We start from the raw sequence: 16,432 nt of genomic DNA, 5'->3' as shown, positions 1-16,432 counted from the left end.
CTACCACTCTCTGGCTTCTCTCCCTAAGCCAGTTTGCAACCCACCTCACTACTCTATTGTCTAGACCACACCTCCTCAACTTAGCTGTGAGGATGCTGTGGGAGACTGTATCAAAGGCTTTACTGAAGTCAAGGTAGACCACATCCACCGCTCTGCCATCATCCATCCACCTTGTTACATTCTCATAAAAGGCTATGAGGTTGGTCAAGCATGACCTACCCTTGGTAAAGCCATGCTGACTGCCCCTAATAACCCTCTTATCCTTGATATGCCTTGAGATGGCACCAAGGACAAGCTGTTCCATTACTTTCCCAGGGACAGAGGTGAGGCTGACCGGTCTATAATTACCCGGGTCCTCCTTCTTGCCCTTTTTGAAGACTGGAGTGACATTTGCTTTCCTGAAATTACGTGGTCTTACTAGTACCCAACAAATCCTTCATTTCTGGACCTAAGGGTATAGATAGTTCATTTAAGAGTTCAAATATCCACACGTGGACTGGTAGTCTATGTAGCAATTCAATGCCACGTGAAAAATAAAAATTGAAATGGTTTCCACAGAAACCAAAAATATCCAGTGGAAACTGCTAGACAGTAATAAAATAATTCAGTCAAGTTGTATTTGAATAAATAAGGATCATTTGCAACATACTATTGTTTGCAAGGATGAGTGGTGTTCTTCGTAAATATTTTAAAAATTGTATCATTAAGCTGCAGCTTTTAGTTGAGCATGTGGTTTCTAACAGGGCTCCAGGCTGATATTACAAGTATTAGTGCTATGTAAGTGGTTGATTGTGAATGCTCTGAAGTTAAAGGGATCCATTCAATTGATGCTATAATTTTTTTGTCCATAACAAGGTAAATTAAGTAGATGAAGACAGTAATAAGCTTTCAGGTAATAGTAATGTTTGACAGAACTATAGTGCAATAACAGCAGCTTGCAGTCCTTATATCACATAGAGTTTCTCTTTCTGTGAATGAGTGCTTGGTTGTTAAGAGTTAACTCCAAAATCAAACCAACAAGAAGCATTTGAGCAGGGTCAATTTTTCTTTAACTTTCCGGTAATGTCAATTCGAGCTGCAAGCGGCCTTGTGAAAAACACTGGATTATGTGTGGATTTGGGCTCCTCAATCCGCTTGCCAGCAGAGACTGATTGTGCTGCAGAGGCAATGCAATTACTCACCAAGGTGAGAGTGTTTGTGTCGGAGCCCTGCTTACTTTCCTGGTGACAAGCCCGCTTGCCTTTGCTGTCAATCAAAAGCACCACAGAATGGTAGCAGCTCGAGACGAAGGAAAAAGCATTAATGCACTGAGGGAAAGTGCCATAGCAAGCAGGCTGAAAAAGATCCCCCCCAGATCTCTCTGCCTCTGTAAATGCTCCTTTAATAGAAATGCTAAGTCACCTTACCCACCAAAATGCATGTAAGAGACACCTCCAAAACCCATACAGACAGACTGTGCATTAGATAAACAGGAGAAATGGTGGATAATGTGTTTGTCTGAGGACATTAGGGCTATTTTTACAGCTAGTCCTTGTTATTCAGTGGTATTCACTGTACACAGTAGGAAATCCTCTGCAGGACAGGGGAAATATTAAAGATCCAAGCTTGTACTTTATCTCGTGGCTCTGCAGTTATCCGCCCTCTGTCCTCGTCATCTCTGAAAACTTTGTGAGCACATCTTACATTCTATTTCTATTCTTTTTTGTCTGTTTTGCACTTAGATTGGAAACTCTTCAAGGCAAAGGCACTTGAGGCAGGTTGGTATTTTCCATATGGACGATGTCTTCAGGCTTTTTCTGTTGTCACTTTTATTGTAAATACCATAGCAAGTAGAATATTATTTGTAGAGTGTTGAGAAGAATGGATGGAATTCGTTTAGGGACATCTTGGCAGTGCTGTTACCCTAGTAGTGAACTATTTAAAAAGTATCACTATGGAATTCTTCATGTTTCATGACTTGCTTCGCAGTCTTAAGGTTTAACTGTCCTTTCTGAGCTTAACTCATTAAAAGTACAAAGATATTGAACTACAGGAGTTGTACAACATTGTACAAGGTAAATGTACAATATATGCATATAGGTTCCAAGATGAATATATATGACATCCAAATACATCAAGCAAAACACAGCAAGTTGTTGCACATGGCATTTCATTCTGTAATAACTGAAGACAGCATTGCACATTTCTGCAGCTTGTGCAGCAATTTCCCCCCAGGTAACTCCCCAGAAATCAGCACGCTGCTTGCATTTCAACACAAATTTCATATCAGAAACCCCATTTAATGGAAACGCATTTTAACAGTAACATAAGCACACAGTACTCATGTTTTCTCTCGAGGTTTGGGCTGTGACCGGCAAGTTACACTACAATGATTCAGCATAGTGCCTTTTTATTTTTTTCAAGTCATTCTCACACTGCTTCTTGTATACAGGACACCCTTTATAATTTCTCCGTCCCCAGTAAAAGATTCAGATTTATCTCACTTTACCATTCTTCTCCATTAATTAGAATAATCATTCCCCTAATGCCATTGTGACCCTGTTCACTTGCTTTGGTTGCAGCCCTAGAGACTGGCTTTGGGAGGACTTTTTCAGAGGATTTATGTAGTGCTTTTTCTTTTATGTTTGGTTTATTTTTCCCTAGGTGAAAGCATCCAGCTTTCTGAGAGGGACAGATAAATCTTTCAGAGAGAGTGTAGTGTATTAAGGAGGAGTTTGTGCTTATATATGTATATACATACACATAAATATATGTAGAAAGCAGACTAGACACCTTGTTAACAATAGATTTCCTCCAGATTCTTCAGAATCCCACAGTGCTTCTAAACAAAGCTATGTGTTAAGGATGCTAAGTTTCTCTTGAAGCATATGTTATTCTCGGCTCTGAAATGTTATATGTCACTATGTCACTTGTCAGGAGAATATATTCTTTAACAGATTTTTTTTTTCCTACAAGGAAATCGTGTCTGTTCCAATCCACTTTCGGTTATTAATGTTAAATTTCAGAAATCTTTTCCAATAGCAGCATGGTAGTTTCCCTAAGGAGGAACTTAAGAGATGAAAATATTTGCGGGTTTGATTTTATTTTCTTTTGTTTTGTTTTTAAACTATACTCCCTTAAATAATAATTGCATGGTATTAAGGAAGCTGTTCAGCATGGGGAGATTTTCTTTCTCCCTTTTAGTATTCTGGTACATAAAAGCATGTAATAATGAGGAGGGGATCAACTCAACAGAATGAGATTAGATACCTAGATAAATAGTGTATCAAAAGTACTATGTTCTTTCTTTGCAACAAGACTTGCCATTTCTTCAGGATATGATTTGGAGTTGATTATTCTTATATACTTTTCTGAAGGGGCGGGGATTTGCACGTAGTCCCACTGTTACACTCCAGCATCTGTGATTTACTTTAACAGCTACCATGCTGATGCAGAAAATAAAACTATGGACAAAATGGGTTGCCCCAACTATGTTTTCAAAACAAAATGTCCAGAAAAACATAGAAGAAAAAAAAAAAAGTAAAGTTCAGTTATATATTGGTGAGATATCCTAACAACTTTGATTTTTTGACAGAGTTACAAAGTATTATACAGGAGTTAATGGCCTCTAAAACCATTTCCGTGGTGGTACATATCACAATTCCACCTTTTCATGTGGTTCTGCCAGAAGAAATTTGGAGGGGTTACCAAGAGGTGTTACGTGTCCTGGCTTCTGCCACCAACACCAGAAGCACTTGTGGGTCCCGTGGGTTTTTCTAACCAAAGTGAGTGAGTTTTACGGACAAGTACAAATGTTTCAGCAATCTGCAAGAAGGATTATTCTGAACTCCATATGTAGATCTTTTTCTCTCAGCAATCATTCAACACCTGGTGGGGCACTGAAAATAGTTTTATAAGGTAAATCAATTTATCTTTGTAGCATTGTATATATTCCAAAATAAATCTGTACACCTTCCTAAGGTGGGACTTTGGCTCTTCACCCTCAGCTATCTCTACTAATTTTCCTTTTTTTGGAGATCAGTGTACAGAAATATTACACATTGTAGTTCAGGCTGTTGGATTGTTTGTTTTAGGAAGGCAAAAATGTCAGAAGAACAGTTATATTTGCTTAATACTTTGCTTATAAGCATTATTACTGTAATGTCTCCTAATTTATATTATTTACATGCAACATCTGGCCATTTATATTAATACTTTCCTACTTATGACCATTACACAAGTGGCATCTTATTACAAGACAAACATTATTAAGTGAAATACATGCTGTTTTTGAAAATACAGCATGATACAGCTTTTCTAGACAGCCTTTAATTTTCCTTCAGAAATTTAAGAACGTCCTTACATACCATGGCAGAAAAAAACCCCAAACTTCTCTTTTGTAACATATTTTGTGCCTATATTAAAACTGCTCAAAGTTATAGTTATTTTAATTTATTTTCAGTTGTTCTAACGTGAGAAAAAAAAGCACAAAAAAGTACAAAAATAGCCCACTGAGCTCAGAGTCTTATTTTATTTAATATCATGATAAGCGAGGTATGAATACAGAACTGAGCTTTGTACTCTTTAATTAAAACCATTACTCTTTACTGGGAGATTCTTGCTTTGGTGCAATTCTTTTGATTCTACATAATGGAAGAAAATGACAGAGTGTTGCTGTTTATACTACAGTAGTGTCTAAAGGCAACTTAATTTATAACCCAAATAGGCAAATAGTAGGAAAAAAATTAAATCACTATAAAAGGAAAAGAGTAAGTGATGTGTCCGTAGCCATGATCATACATAAAGATCATGAAGAAGCCAGGAACAGAATCCAGTTTTTCTCTACCTCCATAATTAGAGCTGTAACAAATTTTGCAGGAACAGAATCAGATATATATATATATATTTTTTTTTTAATTTCAGTTATTTGTATCTGGGAATAAGGATGCCTAAAATAGGAACAGAGGTCTTATCTCAAAACCAGTAGGAAAATAGGAAACTATAATGGTCTTGTGCTGGTTTGACAGATATAATAATGGACTTGCCTTTAGGCTACTGGCTGTTAATGAGGCTGTGATTTTACCTGTAGTAGTAAGGTTTACTTTCAGAAAAATATACAATTTATAGCTTTTTTTTCTGGCACTTAATCTATTTCCATATCCAAATTTGCCCCTCATCACAATTAAAACTTGGGATGCTTTCATCAGCACAGGGTTTTTTGCATTTTTAGTAAGGTTTAGAGCTACCCTAAGAATTACACTTTCACATGATTTTTTATTATCCTACAAAATATTTGAAAGCTTCCAGCTCAGAAATTATCTCCAGTCTCCAAAGCCAGAGTGTTCCTTCCCTTCAGTCCATTCATTGTTAGATCTTATGGGCAGCTAGAGAATAATTTTGGTTGGAAGAGACCCTCAAGATCATCAAGTCCAACGATACCCCACCCCCGGCACTGCCCCGTGTCCTGAGAACCTCATGTCCGTCTGTCCAACCCTCCAGGGATGGTGACTCCAGCACTGCCCTGGGCAGCCTGTTCCAATGCCCCACAGCCCTTTGGGGAAGAAATTGTTGCAACCTCAACCTCCCCTGGCGCAACTCAAGGCCAAAGGTGAGCACAAATAGCTTCAAGTGGCCGTGGCTCAAGCTGAGAGATTTGGGGTGTTCAGCCTGGAGAAGAAAAGGCTCCGAGAAGACCTTATTGTGGCCTTATTGCAGCCTTTCAATATGTAAACAGGGCTTATAAGAAAGATGGAGAGACACTTTTTACCGAGGCCTGTAGTGATAGAACAGAGGGCAATAGTTTTACAGGGAAAGAGAGTAGATTTAGACTGGACATAAAGAAGAATGTTTTTTAGGGTGATGGTGGTGAGACAGTGGAACAGGCTCCCCAGGAAAGCTGTGGATGCCCCATCCCTGGAGACATCCCAGGCCAGGCTGGACGGGGCTCTGAGCACCCTGAGCTGATGAAGATGTCCCTGTCATGGCAGGGACATGGGGGAGCTGGGAAGGGCCCTTCAGCCCAAACTGTTCTGTGATTCTGTGACTGTGTACAGTTGTGTATGTGGCATTATCATGCCCTCATTTTACCTATCTCTGTAAAAGTAGAGGGGGGGGTCTACTTTCAGTTTACCCAAATTTATGACACTTCCTCAGTTTTTCTTCACACACAAAAAGCTGATTATGTTACAGTAAGATAGGTTGTTATTTGTCTAGTGCTGTTAAGGGGCATGTTCATCTGACTGTCACCAAAACATCTAGATAAATTTGTTTTTGTTTTTGTTTTTCCTATAATTACCCTTCAGTATACTTCTGGAAAAGTCTACCTAAAATTCCACTGAATTAATGGATAATCTGTGGCTCAATCTGAATTTTGCATTCATCTAGCACCAGTAACACAACTACACACGTACATAGATACATAACATATGAATGTATGGGTTAGGTTTTTTTGTTTTTTTTTTTTTTTTTTACTTGTTAGTATAATTTTTTTTCTTTTGTGTGTGTGGCATCTTTCTTTCTCCTGTACATGAATACTCTTATTTTTCCTGTCACCTCTGATTTCTTTCATTCTGCTTTTGACACCATTAATTAATTTGACTGGTATTTCCTTTATCACTGCTGCACTACAGGTTATTATTTAGTAAAGCTCTCAAAAACTTATGTTTGATTTGAACCTCTTCAAACAAATAGCTGGTACTACAAAGCAATTTTATTCCTTTTTCAGTCTAGCACAGTGGTCATTATGATTATAGCTGTGTCCAAAAAAAATGTGGGTATGTTATCTTAAAATGTTTTTTCCATAAAAATTCTTAGGTGTGTGAGGCAGAAATGTCTCATAGTAGAAAAACTTTGCTATAAGAATGAAAATGGTGCAACTTTAGCATAGTTAAAGCTACAAATCTTTGTAAATAAATTCATAACAGGCTAAGCAGAATTATCTTCTGAAACATTAAATGTTGTAATGTAAAAATATTGTTTGTCAGGAATATCAGCTAACTCATGGCGGTTTTGTTCTGTGTGGTGCCACAGGTTTATATGATTTAATATAGGGGCTTAATTCCTCTACTTCTCATAATACAAAGTCTATCTGTAATTTAAAAGTGATATGCAGTATTGGCTTCAAAATATACAGTACAAACCTTAAGAAGGGTGGAGAATGGTGGCATGAGTGCCAGAGGATAAACAATTAACACTTCCATAATGATTTCATAGCTAATTAACGTCCTTCCTCTGCATGCTGATGGGGTATTTCTAGGAAAGGCATCCCTCTAAGCAGAGCCTTTCCTTTATATGCATTTATAAAGGTATCATACTCCTTCTTTATCTCGCAGTCACTTGCCTGTTTTTCACCATGGGCCACCAAGCCAGCCCAGACATTTAGATCAGTTTAAAGTATCTGGCTCAGGTGGAGTCAGCTGTGAAATTTCAAGTTGTGAACTCAGAACAGCTGCACCACTCCTGTGTACCATCTTTGTGAGCAGGATTTGCAGCTGTCATTGATAGTCTCACTGAGGTACCTGTAACATGAGCCACAGTAAAATTATTTCAGGCATGTTTATTTGAGCGGTGCTTGCAGTACTGCTTTAATTTTGTGAGGCTGAATAAACTAAAACCGATCACTCTTCTAATCCCTCACTGCCCTTCTGGTGACTGTGCGGCTGGTAGTTTTACCCCGATTTCCAGAAGAAAAGGGCGTTCACATGAAGACCATTATCAAATTTAGTAGCAATTAATGTTCTTGTTATGAATCACAGCACAGAAACAAAGTGCTTGGAGTCTTACTTGTCCTTCCCAAGAGGTGATCCCACAAGATCAAGAGTAGGACATTTCAGAGGTGCCTTTAAGTGCATTTGTCTTTGGTGTTGCCACCTTACAGATTTATACTGGGCTCAGCCTCCAAAGGAGGGAAAAATAGGTAATGGGTATTTTATTACCTATACACTTCTTGTTAAATTGTCTTCATTTTTTTACTTAGCGTCTGCCTCACTGAGTACTCATCATCTGCTACTGAGCCATCTGATGTACAACAGATGTTAAGCACTTAGTGATGCAGAGAAAGAGGTAAAAGTGTCGTATCATGATTAAATACCTGCTGCAGCTATTACATAAGGTGACCATACTGCTTTGATCTTATATTTGATGTTACAGTGTATTGAACAAACATAAGCACATGTTTTGGATTAAACTTGCAACTGCTATTGTTCAAATCATTTTTTTTTAAAGTAAACTTATTTCATAGTCCCCCTCCCACTCCGCCCCAAAGGGGGTGAAATACTTTAAATACTCTTTAGAATTAAGAAGTGAAGAGCCTTTCATCAAGAGGTAATGCAGTACAACTTCATATAGAATTATTTCAACTAACAAAACACTTCAGATTTATATTTCTCATTGAGGCAGTTCTCATCAGAAACCTGGATGATGTTGACTGATACACTAACGTTCACAGGATTATCCTATTTTTTATCATGTTTATGTAAATGTGAGATTATATGCCAGGCTTTCTTTACCCTTTAAGTATTCCAGCTGAAAGCATGGTAGCCAACTAATTAGTGCATCCTATGCAACATAATGTTCAGCCATGAAAGAGTCTCATCATCCGGCAACAGCAGCCTGGTTGTCTTGTAGTATAGTAGGAAAAGGACTGAATGTAGGAATGTGGAGCTGTTATTAAACCATAATTAGTTAACAATCTGGTTCCCAGTAAATTTTAAGAATTGATAAAATTTGTGGAACAGGAAAATCAATAATATTTATATTTTCATGGAACTGCCATCCTGGACTTAGCGCTTATTTTGTAATTTTGTGCTGCTTTCGAAAGGTTGATTTCAATGGCTCAATATTAGTACAAATTTTTTAAAAACATCTAGAGAATTTCCATGAAGCCGTAATTCATTCTATAATTTGATAAGAAGTATCCTCTACTTATCAGGCATTTTATTTCATTAAATGAAATAGTATTTTATTTCTAAAGTAAAGTTGTGATTTCAAGTGTATGATTCACCCAAAATAGCTTTTGATTACAGCTTATCTCCATTTGATGTTCATTGAAGTAACTAGGAAGATTTTTGCTGGTTTCACTAGGTTTGGAAGGCAGAAGTTCTGTATCTCAGTGTTTGGAAAACTGACATATCAGGCCAGTAAATATAATTTTCCAAATCAAATAATACTGTTTGCAGTATCATTAAAAGAATATTTGGAGAGCTCTTTCAACTCTCCCATAGAAGCTAATTGTGTTAATTTATTTATTAACTTCTATAAACAAGAAGCAACTGCTCAAGATAAGCAGCCTTTGTCACTAGTCCCCCATTAACACAATGAGAATATAAATGATTGAATAAAACTGATTAAAGGTAGAATAACAGTGGGAATATGTACAGAACAATGTGGTGGGGAATAAAGTAAGAAGAAATAATTATGCCTGAAGAAAAGAATAAAAGTGTACAAAATTTTGAGAAAAGTCTCTTATTAATTTAAACGTGGACTTGAGGATCTTAAAGTCAGAGATTCAGATTCAGTCCCTATCAAAGTAAACAGGAGTTTTTCTTAGTGACTTCGATAGACCCCCACATATCAACCCAACTTTGAAAAACAATGAAACAATGCGAGGATACAATGAAGTCCCATAACAGAGTGATGAGCATTTTTCTTTCTGGTATCACAGCAAAGTGTAGATCTTGAATATCTCAAATGGTGAATAATGAAAAAGAGGAATTCGGAGTGGTATACTCAAGTTTGCATAGAGTACTTAGACAAACAAACACTAGTTGAGACAAATAACTTAGGCAAATAAAGAATAATTTGACCTAAAATAGTAGAAAAAGGAAACCTAATCATAGAATTATAGAATCATTTAGAGCGGAAAAGACCTCTAAAATCATCAAGTCCAACCTTTAACCTAACACTGCCAAGTTCAGCTTTAAACCACGTCCCTGAGAGCCTTGTCTACACAACTTTTAAATATCTCCAGGGATGGTGACTCCAGCACTGCCCTGGGCAGCCTGTTCCAATGCCCCACAGCCCTTTGGGGAAGAAATTGTTCCCCAGATCCAACCTCAACCTCCCCTGGCGCAACTTGAGGCCGTTTCCTCTGCTCCTGGCGCTTGTTCCTGGGGAGCAGAGCCTGACCCCCCCTGGCTCCAAGCTCCTTTCAGGCAGTTCAGAGGTCAGAAGGTCTCCCTTCAGCTCCTGTTCTCCAGCTGAACCCCCCAGGTCCCTCAGCTGCTCCCATCACACTTGTGCTCCAGCCCCTCACCAGCTCCGTTCCCTTCTCTCCACTCGCTCCAGCACCTCAAGGCCTTTCTTGGTGTGAGGGGCCCAGAACTGACCCCAGGATTGGCGGTTTGTCCTCCCCAGGTCCCAGCACAGGGACGGTCACTGCCCTGGGCCTGCTGGTCACACCAGTGCTGGTACCGGCCAGGACGCTGGTGGCCTCTTGGCCACCTGGGCACACGTTGGCTCACGTTCAGCCGCTGGCACCAACACCCCCAGGGCCTTTTCCTCTGGGCAGCTTTTGACTTGACTGTCTTGCATCCAGTCCAGCCAAGGCTGCCATCAGCTTTCACACCCTCAAACAGTTCTTCCCTATTTATGAGTAGCAGCTCCACCAGACCTTCTCCCCTACTCAGCTTGTTCAATACCTGCAGAAAAATCTATCCCCAATGCATTTCTTTGCTCTCCTAGATTCTTCATGTCCTTCAATGTTAACCCCACCTGTCACATCACTGCTGGAATGGTTGAAGTCCCCCATGAAGGTCCGAACCTGTGGTCATGTTGCTTCCTCCACTTGGTTAAGGAAGCTTTCAACCACTGTTCAGCCAGGCTTTGACCCATGGGAGGCACCTGCTTCTGACCATGCCTTTCCCTTCGCTGCAGGATCCACAATTTTAAATTATCTTTTATCTAAGAGAATAAGAAAGCTTTCAGAATGATACTCCAGGGTGAATTTGTCTAATTACGGATGAGCAGCTTAAATAAAGTAGATATTGCTGATGTTTTACGTACTTTCACTTAATTTAGTTAATTTACCCGAGCGAAAGCAATAAATTTACAAAGAACAACAGTATTTGTTATTGACAACTTTTTTTTAAAAAAGCACCTAAGGCAGTTGATTTTATTTTTTAAAAAAGAGTTTATGTTTGCAAAGTGATCAAGGACAAGTAGAACTTCTTCATATCTCTCTGGGTAAAATTAAGTTAAAAAAAATCAAACTAAGTTAAAAATATTAGAAGGTTATTGTTTTGAACTTTATTTGGAATAAGGAGAAAACCTCCTTCCACCTCCTTCCCTCTAAAATTCTTGGTCTCCTTGCAACCGCCCATGGACAGAGATATAGTTCTTTTAATAAGCTGAATAAACTGCTAACTAAGTTTTAGAATGGAAACGTACTTAATTGTGCAGCTATGTCATTTCATGCAGGCTTTCAGACTGCTGCTTCTGTCTCTTAACAGAAAAAAAAAAGGAAGGTAGACTCATTAAAAAAAAAAAGAACAAAATGTCACATTAAAGATTTTGTTTCTTATAGTAATAGAAACAGTAGAATAGATCATTAATAAGGAAGAAAAATATTTTAAAGACCTTGTGGCTGGAGAAGTGAGTAACCCAAACCTAATCAACCCTTGCCAGTAAATTAATTTTGCTAGTTTAGGTAGGCTTATTCTAACAATAGAAAATTCTCCTCTTCCAGCAGTGCCATCTTCCTCATCAAGTACCTGCCTTTCAGTCACCTCCATGGACCAAGAGAATTCCTCCCCTGTTTTCCAAACTCCCTTCTCTTCATCAGTCTACAGTAAAGCCATGATGTCCCTTTTTTCCTTTGCTTGGCATCCTCCCCATTCCAGATACCTGTCCCATCTAACCATGCTTTTCCCAAGACCTCTTCTATATGAAAAAACGGATGTGCAGAACACTCCTTCACTTATTTCAATGCCAAATAATAAGGGGAATAATAAGCAGTAATATTATATATCCTACCCACTTTATCTAAGAGGAAGAAAAGGCAGATGAAATGTAACAGGGATCAAATTGAATCTATACATTATCTCCCTTACCTTCCGTGATGGGTTAAGCTAGGCTGGCTGACAGATGTCCACCCACCCCGCTGCTCACTCACCCACCCTCTTTAATAGGAAAGGAGAAGAAAATAAAATAAAAAATCCTGTGTGTCGAGGTAAGAACATCTGTCTGGAACCAGATGGACCTATCTGGAACCAGCTGTGTTTGGTATGGGGCAGCCCCTGGCCTCTTCTCACAGAAGGTATTCCTGTGCCTGTCCCCCACTGTCAAAATCTTTTTGGTGACACCCAATACACATCGGTAAAGAAATATTCAAATATTCACTGCTAAAACCTATCAGAAAATATCTAAAAATAAACTCAAAAAATTCATAGCCATCTGTGCCTGAGCTTAACCTTCAAACTGTACAGAAACTTCTTTTCTGTACTAGCACAATATCAAATCCAGGCTAGTAATCTCTGCTGAAATACTAACGTAGTCATGTGAATCTCTTCCACTTTGGAGCTCAGGTACCATTAGCTTTCTTCTGACTGGAATACATCATGCAAACATATCCTTTATGCTATGAACACAGTTGATGTTTTGTCTGAGTGAGCCAAGCAGATTTAATCTTTACGGATGACATTTTGTGATACATGAAAAATCTTTACAGAAAGTCTTCAAATATTTATCCTCTACTAAGATTAATTCAAAACCACAACTGTAAGATCAGAGTTGGTCTACTCAAAATGAGGTTTTCTGGAAATGTGCTCCTAATAGATGACAAAACTTCTCAAAGGCATGGACTTCTGTTCACAAGACAAGTGGAAGAGGATGCTAAAATTCACATTTACAAACCTGATTAATATCAGCTGTTGAACACACTTAAGGTTGACACAGCAGTCATGTGGTACCAGCTGGTAGTAACAGTACAAGCAGAAAACTTGGAGATTAAAAAGCAAATTACATGTTATTGAAATCTGCCTCGTTATGTGTCCAAGGTGACAAATCAAAATAAAGTGAAAACTTTATGAAGGCTATTGTGAAGCAAATTGCATAATCCAAAGCTCTAACGGAGGGGCGTCAAACTCATTTCACTGGAGGTCACATCAGCCTTGCGGTTGCCTTCAAAGGGCCGAATGTAATTTTAGGACTGTATAAATGTAACTACTCCTAAAAAAGAGAAAGTACACAGGAACTTCCCATTCCACCTGGGAGAGCAACAGCTTTAATGTTCTACTCAGTTTTGGAGTGACTTTTATACTGTGACATTGACCTTGCTTGTAGAACAGACATTATGATTTTTAGTCAGGGAATGAAGGAATAAACTTGCCCCAAAATTTTTGCTTAATGCTGATTTTCAAATAACCATAGAGAAGAAAGTTGTTTAGGTATTCTTGTCCTGAATGTTATAACATTTGCTTATACTTCTAGAAAATACTAATAGACAATATGTGTATTAAAAACAAACAAACAAACAAACAAAAATTATTCCCTCCCCTAACCAAAAAAAAGAGAAAAAAAAATAAGTAACCAAAGTATACACTGAATTAATTGTGTAATTTTACTAGTCTTTATCTTCATGTTTCTGAGGAATCAGACTTTGAGATGTCATAGATTTTTAGTTTTAACATTTTACTTAACATATATATAGTCCAGGAAAAAAAAAAAAAAAAATTCTGAATTATTCAATGCTTAAGACAAATTCAGATATGTCAAAAAAATAATTCAGCAGTAAAAGAGACTCTTGCATTTTTGTCTTTTAAACAATTAATGAAAAGGGAAGAAACCGTATAAACAGTCATTCATGTGGCAATAATAAATCTGACTCTACAGCAGCCAAAACAAGTTCTTGAAACTGTGCATTGCTAGGGTTATTAAGAACTGAAAAATACAGACAAAGAAACAAGATAATTTTTCTCTTGACTATTTCCATACAGCCCTGTTGTTCCCATTGTCCTTCCAGTGACTGTGCCTCATCACCCTAACTGCTGGTTTCAGCAGTGTGATGCAGGACATAAATTGATGTTTCTAGCGAAACTAAAATGAGATGGCAAGAACATTAAAGTGATCTTTTAATTTCATCTCCAAAGATGAAAAGCAAACACAGCATTCTCATGCATGGCTTCCTGTAGGGATATTGTCCTACTGGAAGTCCTTTAAAGAATTAAGACTGAACCTGTCTTACTGGTGTGCGTGGTCCTGTTTGCTATTCCAGGAAAGCATTTTGGCTCACAGTCTATAAATCAAAGCAGTTCCAGCCAGTAACAAGAAAGCTTACAAGCTTACAAAAATCTTCATGATGAAGTAGATGGTACAGAGTTACACAGACTTAGACACATACAAAGCACCTCCCCGATCAAATAGTACGAGGAAAAATAATCTCAACTGCATAGAATTTCAAGATGTTAATTTGAAGACAACTAGGGAAAAACGGCTCTTTGTCAGTTTTCCTTGACAGAGGTGCAATGAGAACAAATACATGAACCAAATGTTCCCGTTGTGCCTATGAGTTTATAAGGAATCTTTTCTTTTGTGATTTTGCATTGTTAAAAGGCAATTTATACATGTATTTATGTGACAGCAGATGCTGTCATCTGACTTTAGTGCCTTAATCTGCTACTAAAACCAGCTTTATTTTCCTCTTCCCCATATAAAATAACAAGGTTGTATTTATCGTGTGCAGGTCTCTCTTTGTGTTAAAATACATTATTTTCACGTTGCAGATCTTCCAACTATTGGCTCAACCGCATCCAGTCCTTTCTCTACTGCAACGAGAACGGCCTCCTGGGAAGCTTTTCCGAAGAGACTCACACGTGCACCTGCCCCAACGACCAGGTCGCCTGCCACGGGTTCCTCCCCTGCACAGTCGGGGACGGCTCCGCGTGCCTGAGCTGCGCTCCTGACAACCGCACCCGCTGCGGGAGCTGCAACGTCGGCTACATGCTGAGCCAAGGGCTTTGCAAGCCCGAGGTGGCCGAATCGACAGAGCACTACATTGGGTTCGAGACTGACCTCCAGGACATGGAAATGAAGTATTTATTGCAGAAGACAGACCGGAGGATTGAGGTCCATGCCATTTTCATCAGCAATGACATGCGCCTCAACAGCTGGTTTGATCCTTCTTGGCGCAAGCGAATGCTCCTTACTCTTAAGAGTAACAAGTACAAGTCCAGCCTGGTCCATATGATACTGGGCCTCTCTCTTCAAATTTGCCTAACTAAAAACAGCACCTTAGAGCCCGTTCTTGCTGTTTATGTTAACCCTTTCGGGGGCAGCCACTCTGAGAGCTGGTTTATGCCTGTGAATGAAAATAATTTCCCAGACTGGGAGCGGACTAAACTGGACTTGCCCCTTCAGTGTTATAACTGGACGCTGACTCTGGGCAACAAGTGGAAGACATTTTTTGAAACTGTACACATTTATTTGAGGAGTCGAATAAAGTCAAATGGTCCAAATGGCAACGAGAGCATCTACTACGAACCCCTGGAATTTATTGATCCCTCAAGAAATCTGGGCTACATGAAAATCAACAACATTCAAGTGTTTGGCTACAGCATGCACTTTGACCCAGAAGCAATTCGGGACTTGATTTTGCAGCTGGACTACCCCTATACTCAGGGATCACAGGATTCAGCACTTTTGCAGTTGTTAGAGATACGGGATCGTGTAAATAAACTCTCTCCACCTGGTCAACGTCGTCTAGACCTCTTCTCTTGCTTGCTCCGTCATAGACTCAAACTGTCTACCAGTGAAGTGGTGAGGATCCAATCTGCTTTGCAGGCCTTTAATGCCAAATTGCCAAACACAGTGGATTATGACACAACCAAATTATGTAGTTAACCATAAATGTGAAGCACAACACAAAACCTTGAAGGAGTTTTTACAGTGCTTTTGTGGAACAGTTTATGTTTGGAAGAGTAAATTTAAATTGTCTTTTCAATATCTGTCTTATATCAGTCAATACTGTTGGATGGCAATTTACACACATGAACTTGCTGACAATGAATATATTATACCTGCAGTTTTGGTTTATGAATGAAATAAATACTGACACCAGTCTAGAAGACATTGTACTTTTTACAATAAATTTCATTTGTAATTTTATATGTTCCGTGGCAATGCTTTTGTGCATTACATCCTCTAGAGGGAACATAGAAGGATACCAATAAAATTTTGTAGCAGAACAGTTATTAAAAAGAAATGCTGTGGGATTCTTTTTTCTTACACAAAAGTAGTAACCTTGATACACTTTTGTGTGTGTTGAATACAGGAGGTGTAGTTAAAGAGAAGATAGTGATTCAAGATTTTAACAGAAACTGTAGAAAAATCAAAGCCATATTCTTAGGACATGGATGTAAATGTTCATGCTGAGCTGAAGTGATAACTGTAGTGATGCTTTACTTGCTACACCTGAGACTTTCTGAAGGCATGCCCTTTTCAAGGTGCTTACTATGACATG

At 38.6% G+C, this 16,432-nt stretch overlaps 1 protein-coding gene across 2 annotated transcripts in view; it reads left to right on the top strand.

Annotated features, from left to right (window-relative positions):
- The window catches only part of BRINP3 (BMP/retinoic acid inducible neural specific 3), a gene marked incomplete at both ends in the record, with an annotated part of 210,890 nt that extends 195,077 nt beyond the window's left edge, over positions 1–15,813 (top strand). For both annotated transcript variants that reach the window (XM_082053365.1, XM_082053366.1), the window contains one exon: positions 14,697–15,813. In XM_082053365.1, coding sequence (XP_081909491.1) covers positions 14,697–15,813 — 1,117 coding nt within the window. The remainder of the gene's footprint in view (positions 1–14,696) is intronic.
- Positions 15,814–16,432: the final 619 nt, after the last annotated feature.

The sequence above is a fragment of the Streptopelia decaocto genome (genome assembly GCF_964273445.1).
Source record: "Streptopelia decaocto genome assembly, chromosome: 5".
Classification (NCBI taxonomy): domain Eukaryota; kingdom Metazoa; phylum Chordata; class Aves; order Columbiformes; family Columbidae; genus Streptopelia; species Streptopelia decaocto.
The sequence above is the reverse complement of the archived record's forward strand: the minus strand, read 5'-3'. Positions and strand labels throughout refer to the sequence as shown.